The 11,593-nt window shown below is 44.3% G+C and overlaps 1 protein-coding gene across 10 annotated transcripts in view; it reads left to right on the forward strand.

Annotated features, from left to right (window-relative positions):
* The window catches only part of VEPH1 (ventricular zone expressed PH domain containing 1), a 174,026-nt gene that overhangs the window by 34,751 nt on the left and 127,682 nt on the right, over nucleotides 1–11,593 (forward strand). For 9 of the 10 annotated variants that reach the window (XM_082224096.1, XM_082224093.1, XM_082224091.1 and 6 more), the window contains 3 exons: nucleotides 3,355–3,605; nucleotides 4,812–5,027; nucleotides 8,438–8,612. In XM_082224096.1, the coding sequence (XP_082080222.1) occupies nucleotides 3,468–3,605; nucleotides 4,812–5,027; nucleotides 8,438–8,612 (529 nt within the window). In that variant the 5' untranslated portion in view covers nucleotides 3,355–3,467. The remainder of the gene's footprint in view (nucleotides 1–3,354; nucleotides 3,606–4,811; nucleotides 5,028–8,437; nucleotides 8,613–11,593) is intronic. The other variant, XM_082224099.1, reaches the window with a different exon arrangement.

Raw genomic sequence — 11,593 nt, forward strand, 5'->3', positions numbered from 1 at the left:
GAGATCAAGGTGGCGCCTGTAGGTCTCCTTGTTAATTATCTTCAGAACAGCCCTGGGAGCTAAATTGGTCTGAGATACTGTGAGTGGCCCAAGAGCATCCAGTGAGTTTCATGGCTCAGTGGGGATTTGAACCCTGCTCTCCCACATCCTAATCCAACAATCTAACCACTACGCTACACTGGCTCTTCTTCATACATCACAGCTGAGAGCTCAGGAGCAGCCCTGAACTCAATCTGCTAGTTTGTGGCACGGCTGTCAGATCACTTTTGTGCTGTGCTCATATGGTAAAGGTGTTTGTGTGAACCGATGCTCCCATCAGGCTACTGTACTTTAGGCTACTGTATACTCCCATGGCAGTCGTGTGAAAACCTTGCCATGATGTATAAACCAGCTATTTGTTTAGAGCAAAACTCTGCTGAAAAGAGTTACATTTGCCTCTAATTCTAATTATACACTGAAGAGATCGAGTTGCAGGAAGCCTGATGGCACACCATCTGTTATTATTTCAGGTACGAAGCCAGGAAAAGCAAAAACCAATAGGTTCTTTTATATATATTATATAGGTGGGTTTTTTGCTGAATGCAAAATATTGAGGCTTCTTCTTTTCTAAGTCCTGTTGTATTTTTAAAAAATATCCTCATGATGACAGATTGCTAGCAGTTGAAAAGTTGACTGAACCCAGATCCTGCAAGTTTATGTGGCTACCCTTGACATTTGTTTTCTTTTAAAAATGTGCTATACATATTGCACAGACCTGGCTAAGTGAGTTTTTACAGGAGGTTGTTGTTTGCACCATGGCCTGTGTAGCTGCTATAATTGCACAGCCATCAGTGATGTACGTGTGTGTGTGTGTGTGTGTGAGAGAGAGAGAGAGAGAGAGAGAGACCCTTCAACTTGGCTGTTGCTGGCAGGTAAGGTGCCCTTGCCCTAATGACAGGGCATGATCTAGCTGCAAAAGACAAGGATTAGATTGGGGATGCAAGATCCAGACTCTGCAGGAGGGGTCCATTGTGGGCTTCTGCTGTGTGCATCTGCAGAGAAAGTCTTGATAAATAGGTCCAACAACGTATTCTATCATGGCAGAGGGGTAACATGGGGGTGCTGGCAGGGGCACATTCCTCCTGACACCCTGCCATGTCGTGAGCTGTTGCGCTTCTCACGGCAGCCTGCAGCCTGGGGGGCAGGTGAGAAGGATGCAACAGGGCAGGGCACACAGCAGTGCTGTGTTTGCAGAGTGCAATGAGCTGTTGCGTCCTTCTCACCTGCTCCCCAGCTGGTGGAGGAGGACGCAACAGGCTTGAGCTGGCGGCTTGAGGAGGACGCAACAGGAATGTGCCCTGCCAGCCCTGCTCCGTTTTTGCGAGTCTCGCAAAGCGATGTTGGGCTTTCAGGGTGCCGTGAGTGCACCTCTCAAAGCAGAGCAGCATTATCTGAGTCGGGCGGCCGTGCTCTCCGCTGTGTGGCCAGATGCAGCTTGGCCCTGCTTAGTTCCTACAGGCGCATGCCTGCCTCTTGTGCCAGCGGGGAATGCTCCACCACTGTACTATGGCACAAACTAGAGGAAGGACAAATAAATGCCAACGGAGGAGAGTGCTTTCACCAATGAAAGTGCTCCATTCTGCTCCATTCTATCAAACTACATGGGGACGTTAGCTCAAAAGCCTTGCAGTTAGATGCTAACACATGGTTCCAGCCCAAAATAATGGGAATTCCAAATTTTATTTTCCATTGAAATGTATGAAGAGATAATACGACCTCATAAGGAATCAAACGCCTGGCCTTTCTGACTTTTATTGGCCTTCCTTAGTCTTTCGCAGCCCTTCTGCCAGGGTTCCATTTAACTTGAGATGCTGGATAGTGAACCTGCAACCTCAGTGCAAAACATCTGCTGGGCCATTAAGCAATCACCCCTTCCTCTGGTGCTTGTGCATGTGGGTTCCATTGTACAACAGAACTCATGCATGAACCCATTGAATAGGGGGGGGGTATCAATTCAAAGCTTAAGGAGTCTATATAGTTGATTTGTCCCCCCACCTTTCTAACAGATATGCGTTGCACAAAGTGGCTCCCATCAGTTAAAAGTGCAAAATAAAAATATTACAACAATGCAAAAATCACAACATTACAGTCACAAATTAAGAATATGCAGATAGCAGCGAATTTGACAAGGGCAGGGACAGCAGATGAAATGCACTTGCTCATGAAAACCAACTCAGCCTGACGAACTAAAGGTCTACTTGTGATCACTTTGCATAGCATAGAATATGGTTTCCCCTCCGCTCCCCCAAATATAACTTTTCATTTTAAGTATCGTAAGTTTCCAGCCCTTCTTACTGGAGGCAGGGTGGGAGGGATCTTAATAACGCACAGGAAATATTTGCTGCAAATGTTTCTGAGAAGCACATGTGGTTTTGCCTTTTAGGGTCAAAGGAGTATTCCCGTTGTCTTACCATTCACTAGTATATTTCCTCACCATTGGCATCTTCTTTGTTCTTTAATGCTCTATATATTTTCTGTAATGCTTCCATCATCAGCATATAATTCCTGTTGAAATCAAGAAAGTTTGGGGCAGATCTTGCTATTCCGTTATTTATCTTTGGCAAAACACATCTAATATCATAAGCTGGTTAGATGGGTGGGGAATATTTATTGATTTTATATCCCGCCTTTCTCCCAGTGCAGGACCCAAAGCAGCTCATTACATGAATAAAAAACAGATTCTGCTTTAAGAAAAGAAAAAAGACCAATAAATTGTTTTATTTATTTAAACGTATTTAATTGTTTTTAATAAGTTACAATATATAGTTGAGTGCATTTCACTTCTGCATTGAAATGCTTAAAAATTTAATATAGTACTGTGTTAAATATTAAATACTGTAAAAAGGTAAAGGGACCCCCAACCATTAGGTCCAGTTGCAGACGACTCTGGGGTTGCGGTGCTCATCTCGCTTTACTGGCCAAGGGAGCCGGCATACAGCTTCCGGGTCATGTGGCCAGCATGTCTAAGCCGCTTCTGGCGAACCAGAGAAGCTCACGGAAACACACACTTCCCGCTGGAGAGGTACCTATTTATCTACTTGCACTTTGATGTGCTTTCGAACTGCTAGGTTGGCAGGAGCTGGGACTGAGCAACGGGAGCTCACCCTGGAATTCTAACCGCCGACCTTCTGATTGGCAAGCCCTAGGCTCTGTGGTTTAACCCACAGAGCCACCCGTGTCCCTATTAAATGCTGTATAACTGTATTAAAAATTATTATAGTACTCGTGTCTTTGTGGTTATATCCATGATTATTTATTTTTTTTAAAAAAATTTAGAGAGCCAAGCATTCTTGTTAATCTATTTCTTCTTCTCAGATTATAGTAGAAGAGGTCAAAAAATATGTGAAAAAGAATCCTATGCATGGGAGAGGGGCATGTTCTTGATGATGGATTATTGACTGAAGCACGTTCTGGCCGAACAATCAACTATGCACCATCTCTTTGGACTCGTTTTGGGACAAAAGGATCTTTCCCGTGCAGGGGACCTCTTCTCCTTAGACGATTCTGAAATAGAAGGATGTCTGTCAGAAGCTCTCGAGCAAATCAAAACTATTAGTTCATCTCCAGTAAGTAATGCATTTATTGCCCCTTCTTTGATTGTGAGATGGAATGTATAATAATGGATCAGAAAACGTGAGCATCTCAAAAGAGCTGAAGAATGTGAGGGTACAATCACACACACACAGTGGATGCAGAATTTCACCCTCAGTTTACCATAGGTAAAATGGGACCGAGCTTTACACGATTATTGTGAGAATAAATTTCCAGTCATCCACTGCCTGAAATGGGATAAAAGGGGGGGGGGGGCGAGCAAGATAGTTTTTATAGTAGTGTGAGGGTTTCAAAATGGGCCAGCCTCAATTATGTACACCTGAAAAGAAGTCCATTTTTAGCAAGGTGGGGAAGGGGGAAATAGGTATCCTCCCCCTCATTTTGCACATGCTCCTTTACATTGCACCAACTCTTAGTTCTTAACATTTGAAAACCATTTCATAAAAAGATTTTGCTTAAAAAACCAAAAGTCTAAAAGTTAATTCCCACTAGAGGGCATCAGTGATACGTATTTTTCGTTGCACACACGCTTCCATATGATTTCCAAATTCAGATAATTCAGTTAAGATGTCACGTGAATGAAGCCTTAGAAAATTACAGATATCATTATTCTCCAACATTCCCCCCCCAAAAAAAAATCATGGAGATGGGCAGAAAGGAATGAATAAAATGAGTAGGATAGAGAACCTTTTCCTTTCAAAGGATGGAATAAGAATTTGAGCCTTTTCTGCTTGGGGGGGGGGGGTGGGAAGAAAGAAAAATTGGGAAGGAATGTGAGAGGGGCTGATAATAAGTTCACATCAACACCAGCACATGAGGTCATTCCTTCAAATTGATTGGCAGTAGGATCAGAGGAAAGTAGTACCATCCACAGTGTGTCACCAATTTATAGGGCTCGTCTACACTTCTGCATGTCCAGTACTGAGAAAGCAAGGGTCCGAGCAGTTTCCCATTTGTCTCATGCTTTCTAGGTTTGGGTCGGACTGGTTTTGCTTTTGCCACGCCGCTTTCCCTCAGAAAACACGCTCTTTGGAGCTAGATCGGAGCAAATGTCAATCCAGAGAAAACCTTCTCATAGAGCAGTGACATAAATAAAATTGAAAGTTCTGTCTAAAGCTATAGATTGGTATGGTGTATGGGAGAGATTTAACCTCCTTGGTTCATTCTGATGACACTTGAGTACCGTACCTAAGCCTCACAAACTGTTTTGCCTCAATCAGGACTACCAAACAAATGACAACGACCAGGCAGTTGTGGAGATCTGTATCACTCGAATCACAACGGCCATCAGGGAAACAGAATCCATAGAGAAACATGGGAAAGCCCTTGTTGCACTCTGGGAATCTTGCTTAGAGCACAATCTGAAACCTTCGGGGAAAGATGAAGATACACCACACGCAAAGATTGCTTCTGATATTATGAGCTGCATTTTGCAGGTGAGAGTGTTCTACCAAAGCACATTGTCCTTGGCAATGATCAATGCTTTTCTCCACAAACAACCAGCTTTTGGTTGACTGGAGAACTGCTCTAGACTTGATTTGGAATCTCCCCATAGTCACAGGCTTTCTCAGGTACCGTATTGGTCTGAAAATAAGCCACACACGAATATAAGCTGCACCTTTAAAATTGGAGGGAGGAAAAGGGAAAAAAGACAATACCCGCCTTCCCCTTTCTTTACAAAGGCTTGGGTGAGGCTTGGGAGCAGCAGTCTTCCCCGTTCGTTTTGACAGCTGGGGGAGGCTTGGGAGTTGTGGGCGGGTGCTGCACTTTTTTCCTGACCCCCCCCCCCGTCCTCCTGGGCAGCTGTTTCAGCAGCAATATCATAAGGTTGCGATTGCAAATGTAAGCCACACTTTAACTTTTCCGGATCGGAATTTGGCAGGAAAGTGTGGCTTATATTCGGGCCAATACAGTAACTCTTCCTCTCTCACACAGCCCAGCTCACCTTTTGGGTTATCTCCAGGCATTCAGGGATGTGGGTGGCGCTGTGGTCTAAACCACAGAACCTATGACTTGCCGATCGGAAGGTCGGTGGTTCGAATCCCCACGACTGGGTGAGCTCCTGTTGTTAGTCCGAGCTCCTGCCCACCTAGTAGTTCGAAAGCACATCAAAGTGCAAGTAGATAAATAGGTACCACTCTGGCGGGAAGGTAAACAGTGTTTCCGTGTGCTGCTCTGGTTCACCAGAAGCAGCTTAGTCATGCTGGCCACATGACCTGGAAGCTGCCTGCAGACAAACGGCGGCTCCCTCAGCCTATAGAGCAAGATGAGCTCGCAACCCCAGAGTCGTCCACGACTGGACCTAATGGTCAGGGGTACCTTTACCTTTACCTTTTACCAGGCATTCAGTGGTGAATGTGTCTTATCACATTGCCTTATCAGTGCATATATATCCTGTATTTTGCTGTGAATTGTTTGGTGCATTGTTTTTAAAACCAGCTTCACACCAGTCCTTAAGCCATTCCTAAGTCATCTCCAGCCAACATACGAACAACTTCACAAAGGGTAAACACATCCCTTTGTTTCAATGCCTCCCTGTGTGTACCCAAATTGAAGTGTATCAGATACTAATGGCTATGTTGATGTGAGCAGCTGGGGGGGGGCAGCGCTGTGAAACACACCTGAAAAAACCAACAAGTTTGCTGTTCTCTAACTTGGTCATGTGAATACACCCTTGTTTTCAGTCTTAATTCTTAATCCTGCCATTCCTGACTGCAAACTTTCAACAGCACTAAAATGTTTCTTGCTATCTCACCCTGGCTCCCATTCAGGACTAACCCCAAAGATTTGCCTTGCTTTAAAAATCATATTAATCTGTTTTGACTCTTGGTTGTTTTCATCCAAAAGGTAGAGAACATGATATTGGAGAGGGAGAAAAAGGGCTCCTAGACCTGGTTTCCCATCAGTGCGGTGGCAAATTAAAACTCTCTGTATGCCCAGTTCTCTCTGTTTCAGCTTCAGAATTCTAGGACCAGGTCCAAATAAACATTTTATGCAATGGAAGTTGAAAAAATTATCCTGGATCCAAGACAGGTGTTGATTTCCAGAAATATAACTCTTTAATAAACAGAACAAGCCCCCATTGTCTCCACTTCGCTTGTTATTGTAACGCTGTCAAAACAAAGGGCCCTGTTGCCTGGAGTATATTAATTGCCTTAAAATCAGTTGTACTTGTAATCAAGACGCAAACAAGGGGCATGTGATCAAAAGCCTCCCACTGAATTTGATGCTCCTTAGGCTGCAATCTCCTAAGTAAGTTATTCCCATTACAGTATTTTTATACAAAGAAGTACACCTGAGAGAGACAAAGAGAGAAATGCTATCAGTTGCCGTTCCTGCCAGAAAGTCCAGAGATGGTACAAGTTGCCTGAGAAATCCAAGCTATTGGGAAAGGGATTGCAAAGTGCAATTGCCTTTTTGTGTTGGTGCAAAAACAAAACAAATCGTAGCTCATTGTAGAGCACATATGTGGCCTTCAGAAGTTCCCAGGTGTAATCGTAGCACAGTGATTACACAAGGTGTAATTGTAGCACCTTGGGCCTAGAGACCAAATGCAGCCCATCAGTCCTCTCTTGTCTGTGTTATGTACTGAAGTTCTCACCCTGGGCCAGCAGGGGGATACTGTAGATAGTTCAGGACCACATATGCAAATAAGGGATCGAGAGTGACGTTCAGTGATTGGATAGTTACAGCTCCGTTCTAGTGGAGCTCTATATAAGCAGGTTGGCTGAACCCTTCAGTTCAGTTCAGTTCTGTTCTGGCCTGTGAATAAACAAGAGCTGTTTGAAGAATCACTGTGTCGTCTGATATGTTCACCCACTACTTAACAGTCTGGCCCTCAGGATTCTTCCCAGGCCACATTCCTCACTTCTTCCCATCACCCTTGAGTGCTTTTGCCTGGCTGCAACATGCTCAATAATGCCACTTCTTTGCTTGGATGGAGGGCAGAGAGAGGTGAGTGAGTGTGTACAGGAACTAGGCTTAGTAACATTCACTTTTGTGGCTTCACTTTTGCACCTGGCCCCTTGCACCCCTAACATGTGGCCTTTGGAACATTGGCTCACCACCCCTAGCATCTCAAGTTAAAAGGATCAAGTGGCCAGTGACTGGGGGAAAAACCCATCTGAGATCTTGGAGAGCCACTGCCAGTCAGTGGACAATACTAGTCTATCTGGGCAAATAGGTATAATGCAGCTTTCCACATCGCTAGGATCCAGCTCTCAAGTTATGTGCATCTGTGCATGGCCGCATTGATGGTCCCACATCATCTGAAACATTGTGAGGGATCTCAGGGCACACCTTTTAGGCCATAGTGGACAGTGGGGTGGGTGGTAATGCTCACCTGGCCCCCAGTTGTTCACCTTGCTGCTGCATACTGATGTGAGTAGAAAAAAGTCAGCAGTGAGGTTGGCTCAGTGCAAGCCAACAGAGCCAGTCCAGCACTCCTGCTGGTCTGTTTGCACTGCACCAGCCTCACTGCCACCTTGACCTTCTATGTTCTACTATGCAGCAGTGACACTTGCAAGCAGAGGTTGGATGAGTCCCATCACCCCACCCCTCCCCCTGCTGCTGCTCTCAGGTCAAAACATTGCAGCTTTGTCTTGAAAAACCATTCCTTCAGTTTTTACATAGACGGACCATTGCTGCTTTTCTACAATAGCGTGTAAAAACTTGTGATAATTTTCACAGCTAATATTAAAAGGAGAGGCCAAGAGAATCCCAAGATGGTGCTAAAAGGAACATGTTTAGAGAAGCTCCATGGTCTTAGCTGATGGACCCAAGCAGATTCTGGTTCAATGACTTGTAATAAATGTTGCTTTTTTGGTGCTTCTGTTTTCCTCAACAGAATTATAACCGTCCTCCCATCATGGCATTGGCTGTCCCCGTTGCAGTCAAGTTTCTGCAGAGGGGTAACAAAGAACTGTGCAGGAACATGTCGAGTTATCTCTCCCTTGCTGCAATTAGCAAAGCAGATCTGCTAGCCGAGCACACAGAAACCATTGTAAAAAGTGTCCTGCAAGGTAAGAAATATCAGAATTGCTCTATTCTGATTTGCCTATTTGGTCCTGTAAGGTTTTCTATACATGTGCTGTGTTTTTTTTTTTAAATAGATAAATAAAATCTAAAGTTTTACAGTCAAGATGGTTTCAGAAACAGCAATCTGAATGCATGCCTTAGATTTCATGTTCATGCAGTCATGTTCAGGGGACTCCATGTGATTATGAGGCCATGTTCTTGGCCATACTGCCCCCAAATTTTGCAGATTCCTGGCTCAGTCCTTGATGCAGATTGAGTTTGGACTTCAGGAGTGGGTTAGACAGTGTATGTGAGATTGGAGCAAAAACAAGGTCTCACTTCCCTGTCAATGTGTGGGCCCCTTCAGGGTGAGTAATGTAATGTAACATAATGGGTAATGTTGTGTGTGTGTGTGTGTGTGTGTGTGTGTGTGTGTGTAAGGAGGGGCAGGCCTTTTGTTGGGGGGTAGAAGCTCAGATTGCTTTGTATTTTTATTGATTTTGGGGGGCAGCTGCCCTCCTGCCCCCCTGGATATGCCTGTGTGTGTGTGTGTGTGTGTGTGTGTGTGTGTGTGCAGCCTTCCACTACATAGTGTCTTCCAGATGTGTTGGGCTACAACTTCTAAATCCCTGGGCATAATGGTCAGGGAAGGCTGCATTATGGAACCAGAGAATTAAAGAGTTGGAAGGAACTCCAGATGTTATCTTGTCTGGCCCCCTCCATGCCTGCAAATCATCCCTTCCACTCGAAACAGATAGCGACTTTCTACATAGCTCAGAATCTCACACCAGGGAGTGTCTGCAAGAGGATTCAAGCAGGCATTCCAGAGGTTCCTGATTGGTTTCTATAGCTGCAAAGCACCCATAAATGCATTGACAGAATTGGTGAAACCTGACAACAAGAGCAAACATTTTATTTTCTTTTTTTAATTTGGGCATAATTCTGCTGAGTAGAATTACCACCTCTTTTTTAAAAAATGAGCACAATCCTACCCCATTACCAAGGAGTAAGTCCCATGGAATACGTCCTTATGAGGAGACACTGGTAAGATTGCAGTGGGTGGGAAGTGGGATACTCCTCCATGATATGCACACACACATCCCACCAGCACTTTTTTTCTGGGGGCACTTAAGGGTATGCAATACCAGCACCTTGCCCACCCCGCCCCCAATGTTTAAAGGTGACAACTTCATGGTGAGTCCTGGCATCTTTCTTTCTATTAAAAAAAAAAGAAGCAGCACTGCACCCCACCACATCAGGCATGCTGGGTCAACCCCAGGAAATCGTTCCACTGTATACACCTGGAATTCACCACTCAAACAATTTTGGAGTCAGCGTGAAACTAGTCTGAGGGAAAATGCATCAAAATGCAGCATTTTCAGAAGAAACCAATGGATTGTGCGTAATTGTGGATAACGTCAAGTGTACTTGAGTTCAAAGAACAGAGGTGGCAATGCGCTGAAGCCAGAGTAAACCACCCTGAGACCTCCGGGTATAGGGCGGTATATAAATTCAAATAATAATAATAATAATAATAATAATAATAATAATAATAATAATAATAAAGGGCATTGTGTACATACCCTGAGTGTGTGTGTAAAAACTAGGCTGCTGTTTACTCCTGTGTCTACCACTTTCATGCCATTCCTTGCTTGCTATGGGCCAATTTTTTATAAATTACGTGCAACAATGACTCTATCATTAACTTAAATATAGTTAAGAGTTCTTTGTAGTATTTAACTTATATCCCATTTATTTTCTTTCTTCTTTTCATTTCCATCATTCGACCAGTAGGTGTTGCTCTGGATATCTAAGATGAAATTGCAAGGGATGTTTAGTTTTGTAGAGATGCTGTAGGAACTAAGAAATAAGCAGGCTGCCTTCTGTTGTTATTATTATTTGTAAGAAAGCGGGAGAATTTGAAAAATATATATACATGAATGAGCAGACACTCTAATCCATAGACAGCCTATGTGCATGCAAAAATGTGCTTCTGTGCACATGTTCCTAACTTGTCTGCATTTCTGTGTATGCAGTTGGATGCTAGGTGCAAGATTCCAGCTGTGGTGTGTGTGTGCATAGAGCTGTAATATCTATTATAGTGTTGGCCAGCTGTTTGGGACCCGGACAGTTGAGACTGGGTTCAGATTCCTCTACTTTGGCTATCTCTCCCAGTCGTACTTTGAAATCACAGAATCACAGAATTGTAGAGTTGGAAGGGACCATGGGGTTATCTAGCTGAAGCCACTGCAATGCAGGAATTCTTTTGCCCAACGTGGGACTTGAACCCACAACCCTGGGATTAAGAGTCTCATGCTCTACTGACTGACCTATCCCAGGATTGAATTTAGGACCTTCTATATGCAAAGCCTGTTGTCTTTGTCCATGGAGTTTTCTTGGCAGGGATCCTGGAGTGGCTTGCCAGTTCCTGCTTCAGGTGGATCACGTTTGGTCAAAACTCTCCACCATGACCTGTTCATCTTGGGTGGCCCTGCACGCCATAGTTCATAGCTTCCCATGGACTGCAAGAAGATCAAACCTATCCATTCTTAAGGAAATCAGCCCTGAGTGCTCACTGGAAGAACAGATCCTGAAGCTGAAGCTCTAATACTTTGGCCACCTCATGAAAAGAGAAGACTCCCTGGAAAAGACCCTGATGTTGGGAAAGATGGAGGGCACAAGAAGGGGACAACAGAGGATGAGATGGTTGGATAGTGTTCTCGAAGCTACCAGCATGAGTTTGACCAAACTGCGGGAGGCAGTGGAAGACAGGAGTGCCTGGCGTGCTCTGGTCCATGGGGTCACGAAGAGTCGGACATGACTAAACGACCAAACAAAATATGCAAAGCAGATGCTCAACCACTAAGCTAAAATCTTTCCTTTAAAAGTACCCAAGATCTTTTCAGTTTCTTTAGTGCAATTAACTGGGATTAAAACTTCATGTTTTGCTAGCACAGCTGTTTAAAGGACTGGGCTTTAAGGGGCT

The sequence above is a fragment of the Podarcis vaucheri genome (assembly GCF_965113315.1).
Source record: "Podarcis vaucheri genome assembly, chromosome: 5".
Taxonomy (NCBI): domain Eukaryota; kingdom Metazoa; phylum Chordata; class Lepidosauria; order Squamata; family Lacertidae; genus Podarcis; species Podarcis vaucheri.